Source organism: Podarcis muralis, chromosome 17 (assembly GCF_964188315.1).
Source record: "Podarcis muralis chromosome 17, rPodMur119.hap1.1, whole genome shotgun sequence".
NCBI lineage: Eukaryota > Metazoa > Chordata > Lepidosauria > Squamata > Lacertidae > Podarcis > Podarcis muralis.
This window is the reverse complement of record NC_135671.1, coordinates 41,875,878-41,892,498: the sequence shown is the minus strand read 5'-3', so window position 1 is coordinate 41,892,498 and position 16,621 is coordinate 41,875,878. Positions and strand designations below refer to the sequence as shown.

Below are 16,621 nucleotides of genomic sequence, written 5' to 3'. Positions count from 1 at the left end.
AATATTTTGTTGCTAAGATCACAGCCATTATTCCCCTCACAGTTTTGCTCAGAATCCACCTACTATATTGTGTGCTTATAATTTCCCCGGCATCACTTAGAACAGGGATGAGGGATCTATGGTTCTCCAGATGTTTGGGGGGCTATAGCTCCCATCATTCCTGATGACTGGCCATGATTGCTGGGGCTGATTGCAGTCCCACAACATCTGGAGGGCCATAGGTTCCCCACCCCTGCATGAAAACAGATGACAAATCTGTGAAGAGACTGTCAATCAACTGGGGTTTCTGGACAAGTTTCAAAGACCCTGAAATTAATATATAGATCATGATGTAATAAAATTTGTTATTTGTTATTTATACCCCGTCCATCTGGCTGGGTTTCCCCAGCCACTCTGGGTGGCTTACAGCGTTAAAAACCTCCCAGTACTAAAGTGTTTATCACCATGGCTAGATCTACTTAGAAGAGGCTTAGCTGGGACATCCAAGGCACTTTTGGACATGGCCATTATCTAGATATCAGTGTTCAAAGCCAGGTCGAGGAGAATCCCCAGATGCCAGCCTTCACAAGGCAAAGAACATTTGTTTCCCCACTTGCCGCCCACAGAATGGCTTCTAGGTACAACTATGTTTAGATTATATCAGATCTCTTCATCCAAAATTACTATTTGGGGGAACATGGTGTCCCAAAGTTCTTCCCACCTCAAAAGGCTGAAATGCATCTCCACAAGAACCTATGTCTTGTGTCATTCTTGAAAAATCCAAATTTGCCCTTGAGAATTGATGCTTTTGAATTATGGTGCTGGAGGAGACTCTTGAGAGTCCCATGGACTGCAAGAAGATCAAACGCATCCATTCTTAAGGAAATCAGCCCTGAGTGCTCACTGGAAGGACAGATCCTGAAGCTGAGGCTCCAAGACTTTGGCCACCTCATGAGAAGAGAAGACTCCCTAGAAAAAACTCTGATGTTGGGAAAGATGGAGGGCACAAGGAGAAGGGGACAACAGAGAACGAGATGGTTGGACAGTGTTCAAGCTACCAGCATGAGTTTGACCAAACTGCGGGAGGCAGTGGAAGACAGGAGTGCCTGGCATGCTCTGGTCCAGGGGGTCACGAAGAGTCGGAAACGACTAAACGATTAAACAACAACAACATCATCCTCTTTTGCCTCTTTTGAATTGGTTATCATGACAACAAAATAGAATTGGCATAACAACAAAAACTAGAGACCAGGGAGAGACAGCTGAGGGAGGAATCAGAACCATTTACAGATTATCTAAAAAGGTATTGTTATGTACTAAACTCGGCAAGTAGGATCCTAGAATGCAACAACTGATTAGCCTGCTCCAGGAGGGAAGCAGAATCAGCCAATCAGCCGGGACTCATTGTGTAAAGAATGTATATAAAAGCCTGAGGTTTTGGGGTGGGGAATCAATCACTGTTTTACAAGCTGCAATAAGGAGCATGAAATCACTGCAGGGCTCCAAGTATATTTCAGGTACAATAACCAAATAAACCTACAAGTAGGAATTGACATGAGTAGCAGTAAATAACAATTAGGATAAAGAACAGACTGAAAGTGGGTGGCAAAAGAGGATAGGCAGTATAAATGGAACATTCTCTTAATCAGGAGTGAAACATTACAAATATGAAACCTTTAAACATTTGAACCACAGAAAACATAAATCAAAGCAAGAAGTATATACATATACAGGCAGGCAGGCAGCTAGACCTCAATTTATTAATTTTATTCATTATATAGTAAGATCAGTGGGGTCCTAACAGCAAAGGGAAGGCTTCCAGGCACCCCACTTTTGTGTTTGATTAAACTTCCTCTGATGGGGAAGGGTTGGGTTTGGCAACCATTTTTCTACATTGGGAGTCTTTAAAGCAGGGTCAGCAAACTTTTTCAGCAGGGGGCCGGTCCACTGTCCCTCAGACCTTGTGGGGGGCCAGACTATATTTTTGGGGAGAGGAGGGAATGGACGAATTCCTATGCCCCACAAATAACCCAGAGATGCATTTTAAATAAAAGGACACATTCTACTCATGTAAAAACACGCTGATTCCCAGACCATCTGCAAGGCCGGATTTAGAAGGCGATTGTGGGCCTTAGTTTGCCTACCCATGCTTTAGAGGGTCTGAGTAAATGGCCAGCTTTGACCACTGAGAAAAAAGCAATGAGCAAATGGTCTAAGGTTAAGGCTGCTGAGCAGCAGGTTCATTCTAAACATCGAGCAGCAGAGCTGTTCTGAATATGACAATGGTAGATCTGGCATATCTACCATCACAGCCATAGTGTCTATGGATCCTAGTTCAGGTGATGATGCATATAGAGACCTTCAGACAAGCAGAGCAGCTTTGTTTCTATTGTTTCTATGAAGTGCCTAATACACATTCTAAAGTGCCTGCATAAGAAGAGGGAGACGTGCTGTACTACATGTGTCCTAACTCCAATATAAGGAAAGGAATGCAAAGAGATCACGTGCAGTGAGGTGCTGCTTAGAGAGAGTTCTTTATGTGCTTGCTTTATGTATGTGAGTCTTAAAAAGGTGTGAGTCCTGCATCATTCACCAGTCTGTGAATGATGCCATTCCTGATTAGCTTTGTATCATGTGCTACACATCTTTTGACATGGCTGGCAAAATGGTACTGATGCTGGCAGGCTGGACTCAGATCCAGCTTGCTGCTCAGAATCTCATGTCCTCTGATGTTTTATTGGGCCTTAGAGTACTTTTTCCAGTGTTGAGGCTCATTTATATCATGCCATAGCTCTGAGAACATTTGGAGTGTGAGGACTTTTGGGTGCAGGGGTGCCAACTTGAATAAAATAATGGGAGACCCAAGTAAACCTTTCCTTGCATAATTGATCACATGACATGGTGCAAGCATGCCATTTGAATGGCAATGTTCATCAACTTGGGGGGCGGCCCCCTCAAATATTTTATTGGGACGGCCCCAGGAGTTGGCTCTTGTGTTAGTGTGGGTCTTCCATATTCCACACCCTGTCTTCAGCATACTCTCTACATTGCTCTGATTGCCCTAACTGCCTTATATGTATAGAAATATAGAGTATATTTCATTATAGCCATACTTGGAAATACTTGTGGATGACTGTAAGATGATTGCTGATGATGTTGCTAACTAATATTTTCTTCTATGCTGTTCTGGAGGGCCCCCCAAACCTCAGAAACACATTTTCAGGGTGCTGGGGGGGGCTGAAAACCCTCTTATGTTATCAGATACGTCTATTCAACCAAAAGCGATTTTGCAAGCAGAATGGGAGCACTGGATTTGACTGTTAGTCACATTTAGCATCTTGCAGACTGTAAATAAGAGAATCTGAAGGTACTACACTAGAATGGGGCTGGGACAGGGGCAGAGGACAGGGCTATCCAACAGAGGAGGGGTAAGAGGGGATTGAGGTGCAGATGAGAGGTGAAGATTATAAATATAGAATTCAGTCAGGGAAAGATGATGCTGTAAAGGAGGAGGCAGGAAGAAAAAGGAATTGATGCCTGGCTGCAGTGTGTGGAGGCTGCTGCAGGTTGGCTGTGGACCAAGCAAGAGGTAAAGATAGTTGAGGCAGTAACCTGTTTTTCCTGGCTGGAAGCCATGGCAGAAACTAGATGGCATGGAATCATCGAAGATGTGAGTTCATCTTACTCAGAGGTTGACTACCCAGCACAATTCAGAACCTAGGGCAAGCTTCCTCAAACACGGCCCTCCAGATGTTTTTGGCCTACAACTACCATGATCCCTAGCTAGCAGGACAGGGGTCAGGTCAGGGATGATGGGAATTGTAGTCTCAAAACATCTGGAGGGCTGAGTTTGAGGAAGCCTGACCTAGGGAATCACATGGGATGGGCAGCAGAGAGAAATGAACCTTGCACCATTGAATGTCCTGGGTAAAACAAACAGGTAAAGGCCCTGCTCTGTGGTCCTGGCCTGTGTCTGCAGAAGGGGAGGCTGGAGTGGAACCCGCTTATGCAGAGCTGCCCCCAGCTAACCTAGCTGAAACAGTCACATTGAAATCAGTGCAAGACGTTAGTCATGGCTAACTGAAGTCACATTTATTTCAATGGGAAGTAAGTGTAACTAACCTAACCTGGATCCATCCCAATGGTTTTTTCCCCAAGTTCAGAAGAGTACTCGATGCTATCTATATTGACTTGATTCTGATGTAATATTTTCATATAATCTTTGTCTGAATGGAATCAATTGAGACACGTTTATAGGATTCATCCATGTTGTGGGTTTCAGGAAGATTCTCTTAAAAAAAAAAGAAAAAAAGAGGTGTTTGTTAATTTTGAAGATTATCCTGTCATTTGATCAAATGGTCCTCCGGTTTTAGGCCTGCCGCCTTCATCAGTTAGCTGATGCAGGATGTAGTACCACTAACTACCCTATCCAATCAGAACAGCTTGTGGTGAAAATAAGGTAATAATAAATGGATGCCTGTATTTCAAGGCTTATTGCATTCCCAATAGAGTATGGAAGGCATAGGATGTAGGCAATATTCTTCAAAGGGCTTCCTAAAAGAAAAGAGAGAAAGAAACAACATTTATGAGAGACAGGTTGGGGCAGTTGGCATTTGCCTTAATAATCTATGTTACCAGCTGGAGGACCAGATCCAGAAATGGTCACCCCTACAAGGGTGACTTTGGACAGAACCACACCTGTCAATCACCTGATGTCACATAATTGTTAGGATTTCACCCCTCCTTATGCTGCAGATAGGGATCACTTGTTGGAGCACGTGTCTGTATGTAATGCATTTCAGCTGCTGATTGTTAGAGCTATATAAGCAGAAAGGGAGATACACTGTTTGTTCTCTCACAGTGATGTTCTGTTTCAGTGTTCTCTCTGAGGAAGAGAGAGAAAGAGGAGCCATGTTTACTTTGAACTGTTATGTTTGATTTCGTTGCAATAAATTAGGATTAGATGTTACACCTCAAGGCTAACGCTTCTATTTTGGACTCTGCTGGTTGTGTGCTCATGTCCCATCAGTGTGACAGAAGACCGGAGTGAAGAATCCCGGGCGATGCTGCACAAGGCCTCGGCATTATCTCACAACAATTATATCAGGTGATATTAAATTTCAGCCACAGTTTCAAAAAAAGATTCTTTCTTTGCAGGTGCATTTTGAATTCAAAAATTATTCCAGCACTGCAAGGTGCTTGGGATTTGGCACCAAGTTCAGCAGAGGCCGAAAAGGAAGAATTGAGAGCTCCAGGTTCTTCCTTTTAAAAATAAGGCAGTGGCTTTACATGTCCCACAACTGATGTCATATTTCTATTTATGGTATCAAGAGATGAACAGGTGGGCATGACTTGGGACAAATGGCCTCTTAAGACAAATGAAAAGGCCTGGGGGCGGGGGCGGGGTGTCTAATTAGGCCTGTCAACTGGAGGCTCCCAACTGGATTTTCTTTGTTTTCTAAAAAAGCACCAAAGTGTAGAACGAGCTTCACACTGTTCTCTTTCATTATTACATCATGTTTCTAATTTTATTCTGAATTTGCACCATTGGATGATATCCATGCACCCATTTACAGATACTCTGCTGTATCAAGGAAAAACAACAGCCACCCCTAAACTCTTTAAGCAGAATCTCTGCCAGATATGTACTAGCTGAGCAGACCATCATGGTGATCAACTAGTTCTTCATTTTGTCTTGCATTATTTCTTCCACCATTTTTCATAATAGACTGTTCTATTGTAAAGGACTCTTGAAATGTACTTAATAAACAAAGAGTATGGGGCTGAAAGCAGTTCTCTTTTCTCTGCCTTGTAATCATAAAACAGAAAAGTTTGTGCTCGATTTGATTATATGATATTGTCATTTATATTTTCATTCTTAGACACTGGTGAGCTGATGCCACTTACCAAGCTAACATCCCATTCTTGCTTGCAGAAACTTTCTTTGCACACTCAACATCATCTGCGATATTGTCATCCAGAAACTCTGCCAGGAAAGTTATTGAAGGACAAATCAGGATAGAATAGGGGCTTCTGTTGGTGTATTCTCCACCTTGCCAAGGTAGTCTCAGCAGCAGTGCTGAAATCCCTCAGGCTCATGGTTCTGAGAGACTTCAACATTTGTGTCATCTCTATCTCACTGGAAGCCACAACCACAGCAGGGCAATGTCCTGTTGGATTCCACTGCCCAAGGCAGCTGCTTCAGCCCACCTGATTGTCTCAATCATGAGTCTGCATCAGGTTACTCCTGCTCCTGCTCCATTAATGGGTCCTTCACCCCTGATGGGACTGAGACTTACTTGGCCCCAGAAAAATCTTCAGGAATGAAGGACCCATTAAATTGGTTTGCCCCCCCAAAAAACAGATGGATCCAAATAGTTTCCTAGTGACTCCCATTCCTGTCTCCTGTCGCTGCTGCAAGTGGTTCTGTCAAAGCTCTGCTTGGTCTTTGAAAAATGCCTCTTTTTATCTTTTGAAGGCTTCATTGTGATCAATGGTTTTAATGATGTGAACGAGTCTAAGCTCAACAACTTGGCCCCCCCCAAAAAGAACCTCAACAACTTTTGTGTCTGGATTTCACTTTCTGAAATATGGCAACCTTACATTAGTCACATTGCAAAGAACAAGAAACTGCAGCAATAATGGGGAGGGATTAAGTATTTGAGCCAAAGTTCCCTAAGTCTCCTCCACAAAACCCCTTTTCGAATACCAAGACTCAGTCCTGAATGATATAAATAACAAAAAAGGGGTGCCACTGAGCATGCAAAGAATGCCTGACACTCATAATTGAGCAGGCATAATTAAGCCACAGCTTGCGAACCAAAGTATGTTGCTAGCATTCAGGCTTAAGCTCTGCCACATTGTGGAGAACCTTTATGGCTCCACAGGCCAGATCCTTATCAGGATCATGCCCATGAGCCAAATTTGATGGATGGGTGGGGACACTTATCTGTCAGTCATATGAGCATATCCGCCCACTGGTCAAAATCCCTTGTGTGGGAACCACACCTCAACAGACCAAAATTGGTGCACTGGGAAGCTCTGAACATAGGGCTGACAAACTGCTTATTTCTTGGGTCCCCGCTGTTGATGGGGAGGGGAGAACGAAGACTGGAGTTTGCAAGTGACAGCAGTGTGGGGCTTCTGCAACCTTGTTTCAGAGGAAATCGCTTGGCATGCCAAGCTGGAGACCCTGGTGGGCCATGAAGGGCCCCAGGGAGCAGATTCCCACCCCTGAAATAAACAGTTCTCCTTGAGTTGCAAAAGGCAAAAGCAAAGAGTCACCACTTACTCTCACAGTCAATACTGCATAGGTTTTTTGTGGGATGCTTTCCATTGTCACACCACAACAGACCACTCAAATAAAATATTCCATAGTATGGATGGCCATCTGTGTACTCATAGTGTTGCGTGTCAAACTGACTTGCGAACAGGACCAAACACAACCCTGGGAGGAAAGCACAGATTAGAAAGGTAGAATGCTTTTTGTTTCCTACATATCAAGTGCAAAACTTCAAAACAGGAAATTTCATATTATATGACTCAATATTTCAGCTAATTACATTACAGAATGTTACCATTACAGAGTTGCCATATTCCAAAGAGCCAAAACCCAGACAACCCACCACCACCACCGCACATCTTCATCAGGTGGCTGGCATGAGGATGGAAGGGAGAGAGGGAGAGAACATACCAGGAAGGGAAGCGGCTGGCGGGAGCCAGCCCTGTGCTGAGAAAGAAATGTTCCCCGGACATTTTGCCAAGTTCTGAAAATTTCCCCTGGACACCATTTTCAGGAGCGGAATCCCGTATATGTCCGGGAAATCCAGGATGTATGGCAGCCCTAACCATTAACCATTCTCAAATTTGGCATTAACCATTCAAGATTCAGTCTTTCACCTAGCGCAGGTGAAAGGTTTGTTTTTCATAATATTTTTCTTTAGCATAAAACACATATACATACAAAATAGATATGCTAATGATGCTATTTGTTTATTATTTTTATAAATGCTTTTATAAAACCAGAAAACTTGATAATTTACACCAACGGAGCTTCCTCACAAATTGATCACAATTTTAAAGGAATAAATAATCTACTCTTAACCCTTCCCTTCCAAATTCCTTTTTTATGTAACCTGTTACCATGCTTTATGTAATTCCTCATGATAATTTTCTCTATTTTTTTAGAATGATTGTTAATTTAATGAGGGTAGATTTGACGGAGTAGTCCCACCAGCGAATGCCTGAGCAAGGACTTTCCCTAGCACATCTGGGCTTCCCATGCCCCCCCCAAAAAAATTTTCTGGGGCAAAACAACAACAACCCTTGCAGGCAAGTAGAAAGAACTGATAGAGCAATCTGCTTAGTGCTGCACTGAATTCCTCCCATCAGATTCAACTGTTTGCAGGTTTTTCTCAATAGAGACCTTTGCAAAACTGAATAAATGCACAATCTGAAACACATGTTTGAGGATGTTCACCTTTAATAACACTTAAACAAACCACAATGGTAGAACCTGAAAACTCTCTTTTTTATCTCTTTTACCACATAGTACCAGAACTGTTTTGTTCTGTTACACTCCCACCCCAAGAAGTAAAAATCACAATTCTGAAAATAACAGGACATTTTTTGAATATTTTTTTTGAAAATGTTCTCAATGCCCAATTTTGTTTCTATGGGCCCATTTTGAAAAAGTGGCATATCTGCAAATATTAAACAATGTCAGAGAAATCATAAACATTTTAAAGGACAGTCTAAACATCAAGAAAATAATGAATTACAACAAACTCAATCCATAAAAAGCCTTTAACAAAACCATAGCAGGTGGACCTAAATTAATTCAAAGAAGCTAAAGGGAGTCCAGCACCTAAATAACTCACAGTGTCCTACTCCAATGTCGTGGTAACCATCCAGTCCTCGTCTTATTAATTCATCTTGCAGCTCGCATTTTAGATACTTTTTGGACTCGGATGCTAAAATGAGTAGGCAGAGGAAGACAAGGTTCAGGGCCTTCATTACCACAGATCTCTAAGAAGTAATATGTCCAGAGTCTTGAGAGTTTTTATAGCTGATGGATGTAGACTTGGCCAAGTCTACACCTCTTTCTACAGTGAGGGCTTAGACCAGGGGTCAGCAAACTTTTTCAGCAGGGGACCGGTCCACTGTCCCTCAGACCTTTTGGGGGGCCGGACTATATTTTTTTTGGGGGGGGGGGAAATGAACAAATTCCTATTCCCCACAGTGCCCCAGAGATGCATTTTAAATAAAAGGACACATTCTACCATTCTACTCATGTAAAAACACGCTGATTCCATCCACGGCTGATTAGAAGGTGATTAGGCCAGATCTGGCCCCCAGGCCTTAGTTTGCCTTAGAGGTTGCTGAGTTGGTGCAACAACAGGCTAGAATGTCCCTAAGCTGCCCGTGTGTGTGTGTGTGTGTGTGTGTGTGTGTGTGAGAGAGAGAGAGAGAGAGAGAGAGAGAGAGAGAGAGAGAGAGAGATGTTGTCTATGTTAAGTATAGGTTAACAATAGTGACTCAATACCCATTGAGCCAATCACCCATCTCCTACTACACTTCTGAGAAAAACCCCACCCCACCAGATAAGGGTCTGGTGACTTCTGCTTCAGAGTATCTGAAGAAGTGTGCATGCACACAAAAGAACAAACTTAGTTGGTCTATAAGGTGCTACTACAATTTTTATTTTTATTTTTTATAACACTAGTGCTTTACTTATCTTTCCTGCAGAAATTGTTATCAGGGGAGAGCTTCTTTTGACAAGAATGGATTTTCATGCAGCAGATTGCTCCCCACTATTAGCTCCTATTTGCTGACCATTGTAATCCATTAAGCATAAATATGCTAAACAATACACTCCATAAATATACTGACTAGATTGCTCTGCTGCAAGCTAGCAGCATAGCAATCTAACTTGGGGCAGTATGGCACTTCTGGCCCACGGACCTCATCAAGGCAGCCAGATCTCCTCACCTGGTCTGCAAGGCACCTTCAGTCATGCCACACCCAGCAGCCTGACACCTGGTGTTCTCATGGGTGTCATCAGCAATTGGGCAGGTAAAGACTCAGCTGGGTCAAAGGGAATTTGCAGGCACAGGCTGATCATCAGGGCTTGTGAAGTGCCTACTGGAAACATTTGTCTTTCAACAAGCCTTTTTAGTTGAGATATATGCCAGTCTGAATCCATATTGTGTTTTAAAAGATTTTTTTTAATTGTTGTTTTCCTCCTTTGTGAGAGAAGGCAGGATATAAATTTATAAATAAAGAAATTATTATTATTTATTCCCCACTCATTGGGGGTTGCCCCAGCCACTCTGGGCAGCTTCCAACATAATATGAACACAAAACTAAATATGTCTACGGAAAGTCGTATAGTTGTTTATCTCCTTGACATCTGAAGGGAGGGCATTCCACAGCACAGGCGCAACCACTGAGAAGGCTCTGCATGCTTCCCTGTAGCTTCACCTCTCACAATAAGGGAGCCCCGAGAAGGCCCTCAGAGCTGGACCCCCATGTCCTGGATGGGGGTGGAGACGCTCCTTCAGGTATACGTAGTTGAGGCTGTTTAGAGCATAGGTCGGCAAGCTAAGGCCCGGGGGCCAGATCCAGCCCCCTTCTGGATCTGGCCCGCGGACGGTCCGGGAATTGCCACGTGGATCAGCGTGGGGATTCTGATTGTTTGGGCTGTGCCATCCCTCCCCTCTCCCTCACACACACCACGTCTGCACCTCCTCCCTGCCTCCTCCTGGCTTCTTCCTGCCCTGCCTAGAGGAGGAAGGGGGCTGGGCTTTGTTGAGCCGCAGTTGGCTGAACGCCATTTTAAGCAGCCCCTCTCTGGAGCCAACCCTTTCACGCCGCTTGTCCTGCCGTGGGGTTTACCTGTGCCTTCTCTGCTGTGGAGAAGGGAGAGGAGAGTTGGGGGGGATTCCCCCCAAAAAACAATATAGTTCCCACAAGGTCTGAGGGACAATGGACCGGCCCCCTGCGGAAAAAAGTTTGCTGACTTTAAAGGTCAGCACCAAAACCTTGAATTGCACTGGTCACTGTAGTTCGCCCCTCACAGAGTTACAGTTCAAAGCAACCCTTAACAAACTACAGAAATCCTTGAGGGAAATAATATGCTTTTAATGCTTATGCACCTTGTGTCTAGTCTGCACCTGTAGAATGCACTTTGCACTTTTGAAAAACGGTTTGACCGGATATCAAATACCCAGTTCCTCATTTCTGGCAGCATGGTTTGAATTAAAGGAGGAATCAAGGGCACTGTGCTCATCCAAATAGTTTTCTTTCTCCAACGCAATAATCTCATTTCTTTCTTCTTTCTAAAGATAAAAGGCACATACAATGATATTCCCTTATACATTTTCCTTCATCATTTCCCACGGAGTTTCCTGTGGGATGAAGAATGGTTTGTTCTCATTTTAAAAATCAGCTTTGATCCTCATCTGGGAATTAGGGTCAGCTAAAATGATGCATTTGATCTGAATCATTAAGAGTTTCTATTCTGGATGGAGATCAGAGAAGGTCAGGATGACAGAAACAATGTTCAAGATAACAAATTCACAGGTCTGTACCTGCCTGAGTATATATTGAGTACTTTTGTGCCTACAAGCCAAATGTATTTAGGGAAACAAAATACTCCTCTCCCACAAACACCTGCTCACAAACACATTTAAAGATGTTAATCTTTGACTACAGTGAGAGGAAAAGAGAAAGTGTAAGTGAGCAATTGTTAGGCTAATCTGCTTTTAGTTCTGGATGTCACTCGCTGCTCACAATAAACCACAATAAAAATTGCAAGAGGATTTTGAACACTTCAGGGATAGAAGTAACACGCAAAAAGCAGCTGGAAATTAATAGATATAAAGAAAATGAGTGACATGATAACAAAAAAATAAAGTAATGAATGTGATGTCAGTGAATCAATAACAACATTAACAAGTTTACAAATATCTATGTATATTACCGTACTTTTTGGTCCATAGGGCGCACCGGCCCATAGGACGCACCTAGTTTTTTTTGGGGGGGAATAAAGAAAAACATTTTTATTTTCCCCCTAGGCATGGGGCTGGGGAAGCCTGAGCTTCCCCCGACCCCAGCTCCCAGAACAGGCAGCTCTCCGCAAGCCGTGGGAGAGCTGCGCGACTTCACGCAGCCCTCCCACGGCTTGCAGAGAGCTGCGCGAAGCCCGAAGCCTGGGGGCGCTGAGCTCAGCGCGCCCCCAGGCTTCGGGGTGCAGGCAGCTCTCCACAAGCCGTGAGAGAGCTGCGCGAAGTCACCCCATAGGACACACACACATTTTCCCTTCATTTTTGGAGGGGGAAAAGTGCATCCTATAGGGCGAAAAATACGATATGTAAAAAATATATATCTTAGAATAAAAAGCTATTAAGATTTTAAATATTATTTATAGCATTTATATACCACTCTTTGGTTGCAATTGCACCACTCAGGCCAACTTACAACAATTCAAAAACATCAGCAAATTAATAATGATGATAATAATAATAATAATAATAATAATAATAATAATAATAATAATAATAAATATTTTATTATACCCCACCCATCTGGCTATGGTATAAACACATATAAAAACATAGTAAAACATCAAACATTAAAAACTTCCCGATACATGGCTGCCTCCTAAAAGTTGTGTAGTTCATACACACATATAATTTTCACACACACACCCCCAAAAAATTATTGCATTAAAGAAAAGAAAACAAAACATAAACCAAAACATTTAAAACAACTATATATAATCAATTTTAAATCCACATTCTGGGATTACTTGAATCCCCCAATTTCCCTCCACTACCTCCCTTGGTTCCTTTGTATTATCTTCATTTATGCATGTCAATAAAATCTTTATCTCTAATTACCTCCAAGTTTACACGTTATATATAACATTACAAGTGTTTTTAAAAATCCTGCTAATGTATTAAATTGCATACACTGCTTTTGTAAATATGCAATAAACGTTTCCCATTATTTTTTATATATGTTGTCATCTTGATTTTTAAGTTTCCCAGTTAATTTAGCCATTTCCGCATTAACTTAATTTGCCAATCTTCGTTAGTGGAGACATCTTCTTTCCAGTGTTGGGCTAACAATATGTGCGGCCATTGTTGCATACATGAACAAATTCTTATATTCTTTACCCTAATAAAGGTAAAGCTTCTGGTTTTTTAACAAAGGTTATTTTTAAAATTTTCTTCAATTTGTTATATATCATTTCACAAAATATTTTAATGACCTTACGTTGCTACCAAATATGATAAAATGTACCTTCTAATGCTTTACATTTCCAACACTTAATTTTTCTTGTTTTATACATTTTTGCCAATTTAACCATTGTTAAATACCACCTATCCAGCATTTTCATGTAATTCTCTTTAAGTAAGGTACAGGCTGTGAATTTTATATCATTCTTCCATAGTCTTTCCCAATCTGTCATCTGTATATTACGTCCCATATCTTTTGCCCTTGTTTCCCATTCTAATTAATATTATACATATTTGATAGTAATTTAGTATCACTTTCTATTATTTCTCTCTGGAAATTTTAAATTTCATCTTTTTATTATTTTTAATTGGAAATATTGTAGTCAATCTGTTATCTTTCCTTTTACTTCTTGAAATTCCTTCAATTTTAATTGATTATCTATTTCCGTTAACAGCTCTCTATATGTTGCCCAATTATGTTTCATATTTACTTTTTTCATGGATATTGCTTCCAGCGGGGAAAGCCACCATAATGTTTTTTGTTCTAACAAATCTTTATATTTTCCCCAAACTTAAAAAAATCACATTTCTTATTATATGACTGGAAGCTTTTATGTACTTTTGCCTTCTGGTACCACAAGTACGCATGCCAACCAAGTCTATTACCATGTCCTACTAGATCTAGTAATTCTGTGTTTTTTAATGTTATCCAATCCTGGATCCGGCAAATGCAAAAAGCTTCATAATATAATTTTTTATCTGGCTGATGTCCTGCCACCATGAAAGAGGAGAAGCTACCTCTTTCTTTAAGATCTGTTAATAATTTATATTTTATTCTTGGCTTATCACCTCTCCAGATAAATTCTGCCACTCTTTGAAGCAACTCACATTGCTTATCACTGGGATTGATTGAAACAACAACAACAACAACAACAACAACAACAACAACAACAACAACAACAACAACAACAATTTATTATTTGTACCCCGCCCATCTGGCTGGGTTTCCCCAGCCACTCTGGGCGGCTTCCAACAAAGATGAAAAATACAAAAATAACATTTTTGGCAATACATTCATCTTGATTACCAATATCCTTCCTAATAATGATAGATTCATTCATCCCCAAATCCCTAAATTCCTTTTTTTATTTCCATATTTTTTTCATAATTATCTTTGAATATATTTATATATAATATATTCAAAAGTTGTGTAGTTCTTTATCTCCTTGACATCTGATGGGAGGGTGTTCCACAGGATGGGCACCACTACTGAGAAGGCCCTCTGGCTGGTTCCCTGTAACTTGGCTTCTTGCAGTGAGGGAACCACCAGAGGAGGACCTGTGTGTCCCGGCTGAGCAATGGTGGTGGAGACAGGTATACAGGGCCAACACTGTTCAGGGCTTTAAAGGTCAGCATCAACACTTTGTTTTTGTTTTTTTAAAATAATTTTTATTAGTTTTCTTTTCTAACAACAAATATCAAAATCATTTCCAAACATACATTCTACATTCCCCCCCCCCCCCCCTTCCCGTTGACTTCCTTCAGCTTCCCCTCTGGTTTGTTACATTAAATGATACAATCTGCTATTCCTTATCTGTCAAAACATTATAACAATGTTATTCATGCATTTTGTTAAGTAAAGTTGTGAATGTTTATTCAAATCCTGCTACCGAGTCCATTTCTTTCAGTTGTTTCTGCAGATAGTTTATAAAAGGTTCCCATTCTTTTTTAAAATCACTGTCTTTTTCATGTAGCTTATCCGTTAGCTTTGCTAATTCCGCATAGTTCATCAATTTTTCCTACCATTGTGCTTTTGAAGGTATTTCTCCAGTCTTCCAGTTTTGTGCTATTAGGATTCTTGCCACTGTTGTCGCATACATGAATATTTTCCATTTCTCGTTCGGCAGTCCTTGATCAGAAATACCTAGTAAAAATGCTTCTGGTTTTTGAACAAACGTCATTTTAAATTTTTTTCCCCCAGTTCGGAATGTAGTATTATAAAAAAAAAAAGGGAGATGATATATAACGAGCACCAACACTTTGAATTGTGCTTGGAAATTTACTAGGGGCCAGTGGAGATCCTTTAGTGCTATATGGTCCCAGCGGCTGCTCCCAGTCACCAGTCTAGCTGTCGCATTCTAAATTAGTTGTAGTTTCCAAGTCATCTTCAAAGGTAGCCCTATGTAGAGCCCTGCAGTAAGTGGGGAATAAAAATGGGGTCCCTTCAAGGGGTTCAGCTTCTTAAGTAAGACTGGACCTTAGGAGAGAGCGTACCTTTTAAGGCTCAAACCTGTCAGGAAGTGAACAGATTTCATCCTTGTCTGACAAAAATTACAGATGAGGTTGGTGTTTGTTGGTTTCCCATTATGTTTCATGGGGGTGGGGTGGGGGATCCAAAGCTTTACAAAATGAGAAGACAGGAGGCTCTGAAGTGAAGCACATTGTCAGACCAAACCTGAGACAATGCAACCCTCTATAGAAGTCAAGGCAGGTTCCGAAGCAAAAACTTTCTTCTTTGTGTAACTCCACCAAAAAGGCACTTGATATAATAACGATTTACCCGACCTTCATCACAGTATTTCTCATAGAGTGGCCTAATGGGTGGACGAAACACATTGGTTATTTTGCATTTGTCCAATGCTACAGAGTTATTAAAAGAAAATAGTTCTGCAAGACTGAATTTGGCAACAGGAAGACTCGCCACAAAGTGCTACAGCTGTGCACCCAAACAAGTCAAGGCCAATGGGGGGGGGGGGGGGAGATCCAGCCATTGCTCGAGTCGGGTTGACAAAGCCTGGGATCACCATGGTGATCCAGAGCAATCTGGGGCTTTCATGGTGGCAGGACATCAGGCAAAAAGAAGGAGACACCACAGTAAGAGGGACGTACCCAACCAGTTGTGTCTTTCTGGAAAAAGATAGTGGTGGATGCCTTTGGATGCAGGGGGGGCAGGCTTTCCCACCTGAACTCTCCTTCCCACCTAGTCTCTTCTTCCAACCTGATGCCCCCCCCCCCAGCCCTGGACAGGATGGCATCCTATACACCTAGCAGCCGGTTGCTGCTCCTTTGTGATATGCTGGTTGCTGTTCCTTTCTGTACAGGTTGCTGCTCCTTTGGCGAAGGCCAAGCAGGGAAGGCCCTCACAAATGATCAGCACCCTGAGTTCAGCTTGTTCTTATTCCTATCTCATGTGATTTTCCTCTCTACTTTTCACAACAAAGTGGCCTAAAGCAAAATCAAATGACACTTAAATGCTATTTAATATGCAATGTGCTGGTCTGAATGTGCCCCTTTTTCACCACCTAATAGAGTTTCTACTGAAGGTTCTGATTAAGTAATATTTTTCAGCCATCTTTTGTTTGTTTGTTTGTTTGTTTGTTTGTTTGTTTGTTTCTAGA

The 16,621-nt window shown here is 41.7% G+C and overlaps 2 protein-coding genes across 2 annotated transcripts in view; both read right to left on the bottom strand.

Moving 5' to 3' along the window:
• Window positions 1-142: 142 nt before the first annotated feature.
• On the bottom strand, window positions 143-12,422 carry LOC114587786 (lysozyme C, milk isozyme-like). The gene is made up of 4 exons (XM_028712528.2): window positions 8,859-12,422; window positions 7,271-7,426; window positions 5,887-5,965; window positions 143-4,533 (listed from the first exon to the last, which is right to left on the bottom strand). Exons 1-4 carry the CDS (start codon window positions 8,992-8,994, stop codon window positions 4,464-4,466), a joined length of 441 nt encoding a protein of 146 aa, XP_028568361.2. The 5' UTR covers window positions 8,995-12,422; the 3' UTR covers window positions 143-4,463.
• A 1,756-nt stretch (window positions 12,423-14,178) lies between these two features.
• LOC144325963 (lysozyme C, milk isozyme-like) overlaps window positions 14,179-16,621 on the bottom strand; it is a 46,079-nt gene continuing 43,636 nt past the window's right edge. Inside the window, exon 5 of the mRNA XM_077921256.1 lies at window positions 14,179-15,817. Coding sequence (XP_077777382.1) covers window positions 15,706-15,817 — 112 coding nt within the window. The 3' untranslated portion in view covers window positions 14,179-15,705. The remainder of the gene's footprint in view (window positions 15,818-16,621) is intronic.

Excerpts from the sequence above, each read along its gene's own strand:
- LOC114587786 (XM_028712528.2), bottom strand. The coding sequence starts at position 8,994 with ATGAAGGCCCTGAACCTTGTCTTCCTCTGCCTACTCATTTTAGCATCC. Across the intron at positions 7,427-8,858 it reads CGACATTGGAGTAGGACACT|GGTTGTGTTTGGTCCTGTTC; the intron begins GTGAGTTATTTA and ends CTTTCCTCCCAG. Across the intron at positions 5,966-7,270 it reads ATGCAGTATTGACTGTGAGA|AGTTTCTGGATGACAATATC; the intron begins GTAAGTGGTGAC and ends CTTTCCTGGCAG.